The sequence below is a fragment of the Helianthus annuus genome, chromosome 4 (genome assembly GCF_002127325.2).
Source record: "Helianthus annuus cultivar XRQ/B chromosome 4, HanXRQr2.0-SUNRISE, whole genome shotgun sequence".
Lineage (NCBI taxonomy): Eukaryota > Viridiplantae > Streptophyta > Magnoliopsida > Asterales > Asteraceae > Helianthus > Helianthus annuus.
The window spans coordinates 4,660,687-4,677,460 of NC_035436.2; the positions used below are offsets into that span (position 1 = coordinate 4,660,687).

At 34.9% G+C, this 16,774-nt stretch overlaps 1 protein-coding gene across 1 annotated transcript; it reads right to left on the reverse strand.

The window, feature by feature from the left end:
- Nucleotides 1–15,470: 15,470 nt before the first annotated feature.
- LOC110932778 lies at nucleotides 15,471–16,001 on the reverse strand. Its single transcript, XM_022176033.1, has one exon. The coding sequence runs from the start codon at nucleotides 15,999–16,001 to the stop codon at nucleotides 15,471–15,473; it is 531 nt and encodes a 176-aa protein (XP_022031725.1).
- Nucleotides 16,002–16,774: the final 773 nt, after the last annotated feature.

Here is a 16,774-nt window from a genome sequence, read left to right on the forward strand (position 1 = left end):
AAATTGTGGAGGCATTACCTTTATGGTATTAAATTTGTGATTTATTCTGATCACAAAAGCCTCCAGCACCTGTTCAACCAGAAGGAGTTGAACATGAGGCAGCGCCGTTGGATGGAAACCCTGAATGATTATGACTGCGAGATCAGGTACCATCCCGGCAAGGCGAATGTAGTCGCCGATGCCTTGAGCAGAAAGGAAAGGGTAAAACCTATTCGAATCAATGCCAAGAGCATTGAAGTCAAGAACAATTTAATTGAAAAGATATTAGCTGCACAGCGAGAGGCTGTGTTGGAAGCTAATTATCCTAATGAAAAGCTGGGAGTAACTGAGGAGCAGTTGACTCTTAGCAAGGATGGAATCCTTAGGTTAAACGGACGTATATGGGTTCCAATTTATGGAGGACTACGAGATGTTATCCTCCAGGAAGCCCATAGTTCCAAATACTCAGTCCATCCTGGTGCTGACAAGATGTACCAAGACTTAAAGGCACATTATTGGTGGATAGGCTTGAAAAAGTCTGTAGCCGCCCATGTAGCAAAGTGCTTGACTTGTGCTCAGGTCAAAGCCGAGCACCAAAAGCCGTCTGGCTTGCTACAACAGCCTGAGCTTCCCGAGTGGAAGTGGGAATGCGTAACTATGGACTTCATAACCAAGTTACCCAAAACCAGGAAAGGAAACGATACAATATGGGTCATAGTCGATAGGCTGACTAAATCAGCTCACTTTCTACCCATCAAGGAGACGTATAGCTCCGATATGTTAGCCCAACTTTATGTTGATAAGATTGTAGCCTTACACGGCATACCTATGTCTATTATCTCCGACAGGGATACTAGATACACATCACACTTCTGGAAAAGTTTCCAGCAATCTTTGGGCACGCGTCTAAACTTTAGTACGACTTACCATCCACAGACGGACGGTCAAAGTGAGCGTACTATCCAAACGCTAGAAGACATGCTTCGTGCATGTGCGATCGATTTAGGTGGTAACTGGGATAAGAACCTACCCCTGATCGAATTCTCCTACAATAATAGCTACCACACCAGCATAAAGGCTGCGCCTTTCGAGGCATTATACGGTAGGAAATGTAGATCGCCTGTTTGTTGGGCGGAAGTAGGAGAGGTCCAATTATCAGGACCAGAGATTGTTTTCCAGACAACGGACAAGATTGTCCAGATCCGGGAACGTCTCAAGGCTGCCCGCGATAGGCAGAAAAGCTACGCTGATCCAAAACGTAAGGATCTTCACTTCGAAGTAGGTGAAAAAGTATTGCTTAAGGTATCACCCTGGAAGGGGGTGATGCGTTTCGGCAAGAAGGGCAAGCTGAGTCCGAGATACATAGGGCCTTTTGAGGTCATTGAACGAGTCGGGTCAGTCGCCTATAAGTTGAACTTGCCTGAAGAGCTCAATGGAATTCATAACGTGTTCCACATCTGCAATCTCAAGAAGTGCTTCGCCGATGAATCGTTGGTGATTCCGCATACAGATGTGCATATAGATGAGAGCTTAAAATTTATAGAAAAACCTTTGTCGATTGAAGATCGACAGGTGAAGAAGCTTCGCAGAAAGCACGTACCGATTGTAAAAGTCAAATGGGATGCTCGTAGAGGTCCTGAATATACGTGGGAAGTCGAAGCTACAATGAAAGAAAAGTACCCCTATTTATTTGAGTAAATCTCGGGTCGAGATTTATTTTAAGGGGGTGAGGATGTAACACCTCGAATTTTTGCGTCCAATAATGTGTTAACACGTGTCATTTGATTGCACGTGGCATTTATATTAAATAAAGGACTAATTTTGACAAACCTTGAAAGTATATAAATTCGAGGGTTATAAATATCAACAAGGGTAAATATACTGTATAGTAACCCTAAATAAATGCTTGTACCTTCAAACGAATAAATCATAAATCGTACGGAAGCGAAACGCGGAAGAAAGTGAGAGATTACGAACTACAGGGGTTAACTGTGTCAACATGTTTAATATTTACCTCTGAGTGACCCTTTAACGTTCCCAAGACTTCGTAACAGTGTTATACGCTCACCAGAATATACTATATAAATTCCGCTAAGTTCCGTCTTAAAACAAGAGAGTTATACTCAGATTCGTATGAGAAGGGTTAAAAGCGTCAATAACAGAAGTTAAGGCTTTCTGAATAAGTAATAAATAAACCGGGGACTTAACATAAATAACACGAGGCCCCTATCGGTAAATAACCGAGGGCCAAACCGCAAAGTTACCCCTTCAAACCCGAAAGGTCAGGTAAATCATTACGAAAGATTTCGTTATTAATTACCGGATTCTGATAATCATTACAAAAGATTTTAAAAATCTGAAAAACAGACCTCTTGCGACCCGCGTGAAGGTTAGGCTTAAGTTGAGGCGGGCCGCGAGCCACCTCAATTACGCGTCTGATTTCTTAAACTCAAGCGACCCGCGTTAAAGTGCATGGGAACTCCCATGCGGGTCGCGTGAAGTGCCCAGATGCAGAAAGTTGTAGTTTCTTGCCTTTTGGAGCATTTGAACGATCAAACAACCAATTAATGGAGCATGGGTGCCCCCTACACGACCCATACCACTTAGGGACACCTGCCCATGATCCATGATCAAGTATAGCATGTGTTGTAATGATCTTGAAGGTTTTTGAACACTATAAATAGCCACATTGGTTCATAACATTCACCACAACACAAACACTTCTATCTGATCATTCTAAGAGCTCTCTAGCTTCCATCTCTGCTCTATAAGCAAGAACACACTTCTGTAAGTCGTTCATAACCATTTTGATCATACATTTCCATAGTAATAGCCTATAAACACAACCGTCGTAACTAACGGTTGTCAATACAATAACTTGCAAATGGTTCAGTCTTATGACGGATCAAAAGTAGTTTTGAGTAGGTATTTATGTGGGTAATAAACCTCTAAAAGGGTTCCCCCTGATCACCACTCTAACTATGTCAAATATCGAGTCAAACGTGCGGTTAAAAAGTCAACAGAAAGCTATTTTAGCGATTTATGCATAATCTGTAAAGTATATGTTATGAAACCTGTTTTGACACTTATAAAACATGATATTAAGTATATAAACTTGTTTGCGCTCGTTTGAACCGACCATTTGCTATATTGAACCGGTTCGGAGCCGAATGTCGCAAAAGTTTGACTTTTGCTTTGACTTCAGTTCTGACCCGTTTTAGTGAGGTATAGATATACTTTAGGACTCTCTTAGGACCAGGTCACATGTCGGTATAAACCTCTGTGATCGGTTCATGAGTTATCCGAGTCTTTTGCGCATTTCCGTCATTCGCCTAAAAGTTGACTGTAACGGCCTTTTGAAATTAAAACGAGTATTTCGGACACGTGAACGGACCAGAACCTTGCTTATTAAATTATAAGCATGTCCGTAAAGTTTCACGTCAATCCGAGGTCTAGAATGAGAATTATGCTAAAAGGCGCATTTAAAGTAAACTTTAGTAATTAACGGCGCAATTAGCATAACACCTATCTAAACCAAGATTTCGTCACCAAAACTTTTACCCACTGTATTAAAATGATATTTTGGGAATTTTAAAGATTTTTAAAAATTTTTACCTCGCTCATAACCTGCGGTTATGGCTACGGTTCGGTAAATACCGAATATGCCCTTTTTGGCCAAAACATGAGTTCTACAAGGTCTTTTGACCCGATTCCAGTTGCTACTGGTTTTAAATAATAAATAAAGTATTTTAAGCTTTATAAGCTGTTCGGGAAACTCAGATTTCCTGTAGAACTCGAAAAGCCCTTTTAAAGTCTTTAAAATGACCGAAAAGCCCCTACGGGGCATAATATTAACTTAAACTCGTTACGGGCGTCACGGAAGGTATCCTACTGATACCACAACCCATTTAAGGCATATTGACTTAGGAAATAAGCGTACGACTCTCATGGTTAACCGTTTCGCCTATTGCGCACACGGTTCGGCTTATGAAACTAGTTTTCATAATTTAGCCGATACGGGTCAAATTATATTATTTGAACCCCAAAATCCAGAGTGTGAACCATAAACCCACTCGAAACAAGTCTCTGAACTTGTTGGGTCAGAATCACACTCCATTCTCGGTTTTCGCCTTTCACGCGATTAAACCCTATCTATATATATCAGAACCAACCGGTCTAGGCTACGGCCATTGTAACGACCCGTTAGGATTCTAAGAGGTTAATTAAAACCTTCGTTCCAGATTAGGAGCCCCAGTAAAAGCTATCGGTGATTTAATCCAAAATAAGGAAATATACTTGCAAAGGTAAATACTTTAACTTATTTCCCCTATATGGGCTTGGGTTACGGTATATTAATACCGCTTGATTGAGCATTATATTCATCCATCGCTTAGGTGGTTAATTAAATAATATGATCGGCTCATTTTAACAGTTTTGTTGCTTATAAGCCTTTGGGGGGTTTAATGACCGTTGTCCCGGATATCCTTGGCATCATTTTACGAAATGGCCACGACCATCGACATCCCGGTGTAGGCGTACACCCGGTATAAAGTGTCGACATTAAATTAAAAGACGTAGCCGTTGGTTTTTATACTACGGTTTTACGCAAACGTGGTGTGTCTATAAATCTTTAACCCGGCACGACCCGGGCTACTGAACGCATAAAAGAACATATAAAACGTTCACAAGATTTTATTATAATTTTCCCAAGTTATAAAAGAGTTTGTGCCTTGTGCATTCAAATCAATTTTAATAAACATTTTCAAATGTGTCAGTTGAATGTATTTACCAGTGTAAACTGACGTATTTTCCCCAAAAGATTAAGTGCAGGTGCTAGACGAAATTGGCTGGTATTAGCTGCCTAAGCATCACGAATAGTCTCGCAAACTCGATGCCGTATCTGAATGAACAATAATTATTTATTTTGATCCGCTGTGGATACATTCGACTTCTGTAATACATTTGATATTACAATCAGAGGTTGAAATATATTTATTTATCTTTAAGCTTCCGCTGTGCATTATATAATTGTGTGGTTTGACTATATTGTTGCCAACATCGTCACGGTAATCCCCCACCGGGCCCACCGGTGAGACACGTGGAAATCGGGGTGTGACACACAACCAGATGCACATGACATGTAGATATAGCTTATGCTCCTTTCATCGAAAGATTTCAATCGTACTTGCTAGATGTAAAAAAATACGATATTTAATTGGGCCGACCAAAACTTGCAGCCTGGATCGAGGTACTACTCTCGCTTTCACAATTTGTAGTGTATGCAAGATTTGTTGTACTTTCAAGTCTAGTGCTTTTGGTTTAAGTCTTTTGTAGAAAAGAAGAAATCACATCTACGCTTTTGTTTACAAAACTCATATCGCAGTTGGTTTCTCTTGCAGGAAATGAACAAAAATGATGATTTTAACCAAACCAGGAGGGATCCAAAGGAACTTGTAGAGAGCTACAGAAAACGTTATTTGGTACCGATTAACAGTCTCATACTCCCATGTGCATCTGGTTGCGGTGGTGATGATGCCGGAAAAGTGATCGGAAAGAGCTTGGTGGAGTGTTTGGAGAAGATGATGTTTAGGGTTTGTGTTTGGGGGAAGATAAATCTCTGCTGCTTTTATATGAGGATTATTTAATTTAATAAATTTAATAATTAATGTGTTATAATAAAAATTAAAATGACCATTTTGCCTCTGAGGAAAATGACAAAATAGCAGGATTTTATAAGACAAATATTACCTGATTTTACTTTTGGACTAAAATAAAAATAAAACTGAAACCACAAAGACCTATATACAAAATATTAAAGTTTTAGACTAAAGTGGCAAAAATGACCAAACCTTAAGGACCAAAATTACAGTTTACTTAAATTTTTAATAACTAGACTAGATTATGGAGTAGGGTAGGTAGTGATGGAAACAAAAGATTTGTTGCAATATAAAAATACGTGTTGCTAACTTTTATACAACATACAAATTGACATGAAATTAAGCCTGTCTTTTTGACCTTTGGCTTCCTGAATATAGGTTTGTTTGCTTAATGACTAAGGAACCTGTTACGTATATAACCTCTACAATATCAACCCGCAAAAAGTTCCATAGACAGGACCCCAATTTTAAGTTTGTAATAGTGATTTTATATTTTTGTAAAAATAAAATAAAATGTGGTTTCATAAATTATACTTTAATAATCAAACAAATACAACAACTACAATAAGAAACTAGGCATGTAATCTAAACGAGCCGAGCTGAACCAAGGTGGGCTCAGGCTTGGCTTGTTTAAAATCGAATAGCCGGCTCATTTTTAATTCTCAACGAGCTGGAAAGTTGGGCTCGGCTCGTTAAAAGCTCGAGCCAACTTGTGGCTCGTCGAGCCGGCTCATTTTTTTAAAAAAATTATATTTTTGTATTTCACTACACATAATGAATACATAAAAGCAAAAAAACAATAAATAAAACATTATTCAGGCTAATATAATAATAATTTTGGGCAAACTAGATATAAAACTAAAAAAGAAAAGATTCTATGTTTCTTACCTTAATATATATATATAGGGGAAAGATAAATTGAAAACCAATATGAGTTGAGAAAACCCAAATAAACCCTATGTAATATTTTTATTTTTTTTTTCTAAAAAAAACAGGGAATGTAACATAATGTAATTGAATATTTTTAAGAAAAAAATGAAAAAAAAACGCCTACTAGTTTTTTTTAAATATTCAAAATTTGTATGTTACATTTTTCTTGGACATATAATATTATGTAACATGAAATTTTTAACATTTAAAAAAAACTACTCGGTGTTTTTTTAAGATGAAATTTTTCTTGGACATTTTTATTGGACATATAATATTATGTAACATGAAATTTTTAACATTTAAAATTTGTATTTTTAACATGAAATTTGGTCATATTTTGTTGTCTGACCAGATTTTGATTTTAGATGAAAAATAACAACAAAATTGAAATCGTAAGGACCCAGATTTAAAAGGTTTGAGTTTTGGACTAAAGTAGCAAAAGTGACCAAACTTCAGGAACCATTTTGGCAGTTTACTCATATAAATATCGCAAGAATCGTGAGAACAAATGAGAAAACAAAGCAAAATCAATTTTTTAATACAAAACTCAACGTAATTAAAATACAACATCAAAAAAAGAATTTACAATATCAAATAATTCATTTCTCCTTTCAAAATCATTCGTATTAAATTTTTACACATGTGTAAATTTGTTAAATACAACAAATTTACACGTGTAAATAAGAAACTTACCCATGGGTAAATTTTCAAAATTGACGAACATATGCAAATTTAAACGTGTAAATTTAATTTCTAACATTGTATTCGAATAATAATGATAAGTGTAAAAAACCGTTTTTGAATTTGAATTGTTTTTTACCAAGTTTTTTGCAATTTTTTCATTCGTTCTCATAGTTCTCACAATATTTAGCGTTCTCATTTAAACCTTCCCCTACACACACACACACATACTAGTCGGAAACCCGCGCGATGCGGCGGCGACGACATTTTAAATTGCGATACTCATTTTTTGTTAGTTTATCATCATCATCTGGTTATATCTTTTGTATGATAGTCTGTTAGTTTTCTTATTCGTAGCATCGGTGTGGTCTATCTACACCGTAAGCCTTACATATCTCCGTAATCATCTAATAAAATCTTTTATTTCGAAAACATTCCTATTTTCAATAAAATTTATAAAATCTAAAATGATTACGTATTTAGCTTTTTAACCAACGAACGTAAGTAATAAGAGAAAAACCAAGTTAGTAAAATCTTAAACGGATTAAAAGCCTGTAGATGTATTTATCGGAAAACAATCACAAGTGTACCAAAATTACTTTGCAAGTTTATCAAACAACATATAATTTAAAACTATTCTACAAAATTATTTGTAGGGTAATTTTGATAATTACTCTATAAGTAAATAATTACGAAAATGTCACCGCGTTTTTTAACTTTTCACACTATTCGTATGTTTTGTAAGATAAGGGTATTTGTATTTCGTCTTTTGTCATATTGTGATTGCACAATATGTAACAATCGTCACAAAATTCTTCATAAATTTTGCAACATATTTTATGTTGGGGAATTTTGTATACCACAGAAAATCTAAGAGGTGTGTGATCGGTGGTTCTCCCGAATAATTCAATCAGATACAACTCAGAACTGAGAACAAAACTTAGTATGTTTGTATTGCAAATTCGTATTAACTAGAGAGAGTAACCAAGAACCCTGATTTCAAATTTTGGGGATTAAACTAGTAACTGTCTCAAGTTAATTATTTATTTAAAATTATAAATGGCTCTTAAATACCTTTAATTTTTATCTAAAAAATTATAATGATTTTTATCTTAAAAATCGACCCCAGCCAGGGGTAGGGATGAGCAAATACCGATCCCGTCCCGATATCGATAATCCCGATCCCGAAATTTCATGAATACTTGATACCGATACCGATACCGAAACATGTCGGTTTGGTACGGTATCGGTATTTTGAGGGTAAAAGTCGGTATTTTACCGATACCGTACTGTACCGTACCGATACCGAAAAACCCAAAATGTGGATACCGTTTCCGATACCGAAACATGTCGGGATCAGGATTATCGGTATCGGGATCGGGATGGGATCGGTATTTTATACCATTTGCTCATGCCTAGCCTGGGGCTGCCGTCCCTTGGACCCTGCTCCTAGCGGCGTTTCCCCGGACATCCGCCAAGGGGCCGTTGCCCCCTTGGAACCCTCATTGATTAGGGGCTCTGCCCGAAACACTTAGAATTAATATAACAACTCAAACAGACGTGACGCACCTCTTAACTTACTTGATGTGTATTATAATTCACTTGATCGTCAAATTAGTCACAATTACACTAAAATATCCAACATTTTATTCATTAAGAGAATTACAAATTCAACGAGGCATTTGTCACAAGTGTAACTAATTTACCAACCAGAAAACAGCAAGAACCATATAGACAATTATAATAAAGCAAGAACCATATAGACAATTATAATATATAGGGCAAAGATCCGTTAGGAACCACCCTTTATTCCGAGAACCGCGAGAACCAATGTGAACACAACAAAAAATGCCTAAAAATAGTTAAAAAACACACAAATTTTTTTTAATATTTTTTATAAAAAAATCGCTACTTTTAGTAGCAAAAAAAATTAATTTTTTTAAAAAAAAAAATTTGGCTACTAAAAGTAGCGATTTTAACATAAAAAATATGAAAAAAAATTAGATTTTTTTTTTTGATATTTTGAGTTTTTTTTTAGATTTTTTGGGGGTTTAGTTTTTAGCATTTTAACTTTGGGGGTGGGGGTGGGGGGGGGGTGGTTTAGGTTTTTGGGGGGAGGGGGTGGGGGTTAGGTTTTATTTAGGTTTTTTTAGCTGTTTTAGGTTGTGTTCACATTGGTTCTCGCGGTTCTCGCAATAAAGGTGGTTCTCGCATGAACCTTACCCTATATATATATATATATATATATATATATATATATATAGTGAAAACGTAAAATACAATATCCCTAAACATACAATACGTACGATATTGTGAAATCGCACGTTATAAAAAAGCATGTTTGAAATCGCATGTTAGTATTGTTGATGAAATCACATGTTGGTTTTTTTGTAGCAATTTCGCATGTTGGTAAATATGATGAAATCGCATGTTGGTATATAAAGCAATTTCGCATGTTGGTTTTTCAGTACAAATCACATGTTCAAATGTGAATTCGCACCAGATCGGACGGCTGAGATGATCGCGTACATATTGTACGATAAGGGCAATTGTACGTTAACCTAACCTTATATATATGTGTGTATATATATATATATATATAGTGTAAGTATATATAGAAAACCCACTTTAATTTAGAAAACCCGGGAAACTCAAAGCTCCCGATGTTTTTTTTTCTTGAAAAAATTTACACATGTTATATACATGTTTTTAAGGTTTTGGGCAAAAAAAATAAAAAAAGCGCCGAGTAGATATTTAAAAAAAAAATAAACAAGTTTTGGTGTAACACATGTTACAAATATGTCAGATGAATGTAACATGTGTTACACCAAAACTTGTTTATTTTTTTTTTAAAATATCTACTCGGCGCTTTTTTGATCTTTTTTCCCAAAACCCTTAAAACATGTATATAACATGTGTAAATTTTTTCAAGAAAAAAAAACATCGGGAGCTTTGAGTTTCCCGGGTTTTCTAAATTAAAGTGGGTTTTCTATACATCCTTCCCCTATATATATATATATATATATGGGAGGGTTCAAGCGAAAACTCTTTTTATTGTGAAAACTTGAAAACTAACCAAAAAATCCTAAAAAACATAACATTTTTTTATAAATTTTTGCTACTTTTTTATATGGAAAAACTTTTTTTCAAAAAAAAAAAAAAAAAACATGTAGTGCACATGTGCAATAATGAACATGTTTAATACACATATAATGCACATGTACAGTACAATTATTTTTTGTTTTTTTTGAAATTTTTTTTATATATAAAAAGTAACAAAATTTGTAAAAACAAGTTGGCATGTTTTTAGGCCTTTTTAGTTAGTTTTAAGTTTTCACTTTAATTAGTGGTTTTTTTGATTGAACCCATATATATATGGGAGAGTTATCTTGAGAACGCTAAATATCGCGAGAACTATGAGAACAAATGAGAAAACCAAACAAAACCAATTTTTTTTTAATACAAAACTCAACGTAATTAGAATACAACATCAAAAAAAGAATTTACAAAATTAAATAATTCATTTCTCCTCTAGAAATCATTCGTATTAAATTTTTTACACATGTGTAAATTTGTTAAATACAACAAATTTACACGTGTAAATGAGAAACTTGCACATGGGTAAATTTTCAAAATTAACGAACACATGTAAATTTAAACGTGTAAATTTAATTTCTAACATTGTATTCAAATAATAATGATAAGTATAAAAAATCTTTCTTGAATTTGAATTGTTTTTTACCAAGCTTTTGCGGTTTTTTCATTCGTTCTCACGGTTCTCCCAATATTTAGTGTTCTCATTTAAACCTTCCCTCCCCACACACACACACGCTAGTCAAAAACCCGCGCGATGCGGCGACGACGACATTTTAAAATGTGATACTCATTTTTTTGTTAGTTTATCATCCTCTGGTGTATGATAGTCTGTTAGTTTTCTTATTCGTAGCATCAGTGTGGTCTATCTATATCATATGCCTTATAGATCTCCGTAATCATCTAACAAAATATTTTATTGCAAAAACATTCCTATTTTCAATAAAATTTATAAAATCTAAAATAATTACGTATTTAGTTTTTTAACCAACGAACGCAAGTAATAAGAGAAAAACCAAGTTAGTAAAATCTTAAATGGATTAAAAGCCTATAGATGTATTTATTGAAAAACAATTACAAGTGTATTAAAATTACTCTGCAAATTTATCAAGCAACATACAATTCAAAATTACTCTATAAGATCATTTGTAGAATAATTATGATACTCTACAAAATTTCCAGAAGATCAATATTATCTTACAAGATCAAAATTACCATACAAGATCATTTGTAGAGTAATTATGATACTCTACAAAATTACTCTACAAGATCAAAATTAACCTGCAAGAACATTTTACAAAATTACCGTACAAGAACATTTCACAAAATTACCCTACAAGATCATTTGTAGGGTAATTTTGATAATTACCCTACGAGTAAATAATTACGAAAATGCCAATGCGTTTTTTACCTTTTCACCATATTCGTGCGTTTTGTAAGATAATGGTATTTGTATTTGATCTTTTGTCATACTGTGATTGCACAATATGTACCAATCGTCACAAAATTCGTCATAAATTTTGCAACATATTTTATGTTAGGGAATTTTGTATACCACAGAAAATCTGAGAGGTGTGTGATCACTTTCAGATCAAATTATTTCGGTAGTTCTTCCAAATAATTCAATTAGATACAACTCAGAACTGAGAACAAAACTTAGTATGTTTGTATTGCAAATTCGTATTAACTAGTGAGAGTAACCATGAACCCTGATTTCAAATTTGGGATTAAACTAGTAATTGTCTCAAGGCAATTATTTATTTAAAACTAAAAGTGGCTCCTAAATGCCTTTAATTATCTAAAAAATTATGACAATTTTTATCTTAAAAATCGACCCCAACCAGGGGCAGTCGTCCCTTAGACCCTGCTCCTAGGGGCGCTTTCCCCGGACCTCCGTCAGGGGGCCTTTGCCCCCTTGGAACCCTCATTGATTAGGGGCTCCGCCCGAAACACTTAGAATTATAACAACTCAAACAGACGTGCACTCACACATCTCTTAACTTGCTTGATATGTATTATAATTCACTTGATAGTCAAGTAAATCACAATTACACTAAAATATCCAACATTTTATTTGTTAACAGAATTACAAATTCAACGAGGCATTTGTCACAAGTGTAACTAATTTACCAACCAGACAACATCAAGAACCATATAGACAATTATAATACGGTGGAGGTATCCACACATCCCCCCAAAAGTATTTACACATCCCCTAACCCTAAATGACCCTCATTGCCCAATACGCCTCAAACTGGCCCCTCCCATACGCCCCTCATTGCCTAATACGTTTGAAAATGGTCCCTACCATCTAATTAATGCCAATCATTGGGTGTCAGCCAATGATTGCCAATGATTACCAATGATTGGGGTGTAAGGAACTTTATTTTGATAGGGTATTTGTATGGGGAAGTTGTGAAATATTAATATAAGAAAATTAATTTTTTTTTTATAAAATGTTGTTATAAAAAATTGTGTTAGTATTATAAAAACATCATATTTTTATGAAATGAATTGTGTATATTATAAAATGCCAATTTTTTATAAGTATTATTAAATGCCATTTTTTTTTTTATAAAACGAATTGAATATATTATAACATAGTATTTTATTTATGAATTATTATGAATTGTGTATATTATAACATAGTTTTTTATTTATGAATTGTGTATATTATAAAATGCCGAATTTTTATAAGTATTATTAAATGTCAATTTTTTTATAAAACGAATTGTATATATTATAACATAGTTTTTTATTTATGAATTATTATTATGTGTTTAATCGTCAAAATTTTTAATTGTCCTATTTTTATTAAACGACTTTTATTTAATATTACTAAATGAGTATTATTACGTCTTTAATTGTCAAACTTTTAAATGTCAAATTTTATTAAATGGGTATATTATAACGTTTTATTAAATGTCAACTTTTTTATGTATCAATTATTATTATGTGTTTAATTGTTTCCATAACGCAATGTGTATGTTAAAAAATGTCAACTTCTGAAAGTCTTTAATTGTTTTTCAATTGTCGTTTATTAACCATAACGCAACAAGAAACTTAATTCAAAATGTAATTAAAAATCGTTTTATATTAATACACAAAACATGTAACTTTGATACAGAATGTAACGACTAAACCCTAAATCCTAGATTGCTAATTGTTACATATTTTTGAATTCCTGTACAGGAAAACGATGGGTGCAGCTAGCATACACAATACAAAGACAGCCCGGCTGTCTTGAAATTGCGTACCGAACCCTACCTTCCAACTGGATTCTGCTTCACATTTACCACACTGAAATGGCACAAGGGATTAGGAGGTTGGAGTAGTGGAGTCGACATTTCGTTTATCAACCACCGTCCAGTCTTCCGCCTCTTGTCAGAATGGTGAGCGAAGTGGCATTCCCGTTGGTGGAAGGCTCATGAGAACACTAATGAACTCCTCTCTTGGAAGGACATGTAACGGGGCAAACTGCGTTGGCTAGCACCTTCCTCATTAGCACGTTCCTCGTCGTGAACACCTTCCTCGTTAGCAGGTTCGTCGTCATCAACACCCTCCTCAAAGTGCATTACACCTTCCTCGATTTCGTTATCATTTTCCTCAAAGTCCTTAGCACATTCCTCGACTTCGTTATCATTTTCCTCAAAGTCGTTAGCACCTTCTTCGACTTCGTTATCATTTTCTCATACTCCTTAGCACCTTCCTCATATTCTAACTTGTGTTGGTTTTCCATATACGAATGGTAAGTCCCGTATTCGTGTCGCGGATAACTTTGGGCAATGTAAGATGGTTCCCCCTAATCTACAAACACCTGGTTCAAGTCAGGTAACACGGGTCGCACACCCCCGTCATCAAAACGAGGCACGGACACAACCTCCTCCTCACCTCGATCAACGCCGGATAACCAAACGCTTTCGGAGACGTACGACTAGTTCGAATCTTCGCCAAAAATATCACCAATGTCCCAAAACGACATCTTTATGCTTCACGGTCTCAACCAAATTTTTTAGTTAAGAATTTTCATCATTTTATCGGTATTTCCTGAGTTTGAACAATTTTGAAAGCCATAAATCCCGTATGCTTGGGTAAATAAACTTTTTTGGTCGATAAGGGTCGTATAGCTCGATAAGGGTCATATGGGTCACTTTCACGCTTTTTCAGACTGAACTTCTTTCATGTCAGTAATTATACCTTAAATTCATCAAAAGTCGTGTCGATAAGCCTCTCATTTGCTCAATGAGAGGCGTATAGGGTTTAATGCTCCAACTACCACAAACTTATACGCCTCTCATTGCGCAATGAGAGGCTTATCAAAACCCTTTTTCTGGCACATTAATTGCTTTCATATTATATACTCCCTTTATTACCCTATATGCCACCTCTGGAGGATGTGCACTTAAAAAGTAGGGATATATCAATACCCTCACCCTTATAATAATACGGTTCCTAACAATCTTTATTTCACTATCCATTACATATAGTTATTATCCATACACTACGTATACATACACAACAATATTCTCATATATCGATCATGAAGGTGAGTCATTACGCAAGGGGCGGATGTACCATATGAGAAGGGGTAGCCTCCGCTACCTCTTGGCGCTCCGACGGTAGTGTAAATTTTGAAAAAAATTGACATTTTTTAACGTTTTTTTCGATTTCGTTACCCTTTTTTTAAAGACGTTACCCCTATTTAGGTTTTCTAGATCCGCCACTACATTACGCCCTGTACATGCTAGTACCCATGTATCAATTACAATTAAATATTAATCAATATATTTCCTTTCATCATATTTTCTAACCTCACTATTTCTTAAAGTATATTTTAAATAGATTCGATAACATTGAATTACGATGTTTTTATTTTAGATAACATTGAATTACAATGTTTTTTGTTTTCTTTTATGTAATATACTTATAATATATTAAATAAAAAAATGCACTTATAATATGTTGTTTCGAGTGCTAGCTTCTCATAAGTACTAACAAGCCCAAAGATTACAACGTTTAGTTAACAATAATGCAAAATCATTTTGGTGATAAAAATAGATGAAAAGAGATACAAATGACAGCTCGTTTCACCCCCTGAAGAATAAGCTAATGACAATTCAAGTCCCTTATTTAGCTTTGCCGTCTTAAATCGTCATAAAACTTCATTATAAACTTGTCAGCAGCTTCATCCACCTTACCATCATCCTCACCATTACTTAACGGAAACGGCGAGTCCGTTATCCTCAGTTGCTTAACCACCGGACTTTTCCCAAAAACCGGCGATGCGGTGGCGCTTGTGAGCATGTCCTCCAAGGCCTTCATAACCGTAGCATTGATAGTTATGCTATTATTGTTAGGGTTTTTGTTGTGGGTTGAGAAGAGGGAGAGTGGGGTGGTGTTGCAGCTGAAGTCGTCATCGCTTGGTGGTGGGGTAGGGAAGGGGAGGTGGTGGGGGTGGCGGTGGAAGGTGGTGGCAGCCCAGTGGTGGTGGTGGTGGAAGAGAAGGTTGTGTAGGGATTTGCCGACGATCTTGCTACGTTTTATCATCATGTTAAGATCAGTGAATATTTTTGCTTTGGTAATGCCTTTTTTCAACATGAGGAAGATTGCATGCATCAAGCTCCATACCTTTTTAGCTTTTATTGGTGTTTTTTGCTCCATTCTCTCTCTAGGGTTTTGATGAGAGAGAGAGAAAGAGAGAGATGTGTTCGAGGTTGAGATGGATGGGGAGCAAGGGTATTTATAGGGTGAAAAGATGGTGGGTTGTATTATAATTAGTCTAGTATGATACAAGGATGGTTTTGTTTGGGGTGAGTAATTTTAGCCGTCGACTCGATTGTAAAACCCTGTCTTATATCGATTTAATACATGTCGAGTATTTATCGGATGAGTATTTCCTAGGTATAAGATATGTAGATATGTCTGTTCGTTTTAAAAAAATATCGGTTGGGACTTCGAAATACATTTCTTACAATTTTAGCTTTTATATAATTCTATTATATTCAAGGAAAATATAAATATGAAAACTAAAAATTGATGAATTATTAGTATTTTATTACCTAAAGATAAATAAATATATGAAAATAATATGTTTACGGGTATGATTCAAGTAAACAGTTATGCACATATATGTTTCGAGTGAAAATTGGTTTAGATATCACCTAATATCATACATGTTTCATGCCCACTAAAAAAATTAAAACTAATTTAATACCCGAATACATGTCCAAAATGTTTATGGTTTGTCGTCTGGTTTTGGTTCTTTTCCCGTCAGTATTAGTTTGATACAACAACAAAAAAAATCTTTCTAGAAGTTTAAAAATAAAAAAATGAAGTGTAGGGGTTGTTTGACAGCTTCTGAATGGTTAAGTGCTGAACCAGTAAGAGGTCTAAACCATTAAGTGCTGAACCAGTAAAGCTCTGAACCATTAAGA

Excerpts from the sequence above, each read along its gene's own strand:
- LOC110932778 (XM_022176033.1), bottom strand. The coding sequence starts at position 16,001 with ATGGAGCAAAAAACACCAATAAAAGCTAAAAAGGTATGGAGCTTGATG.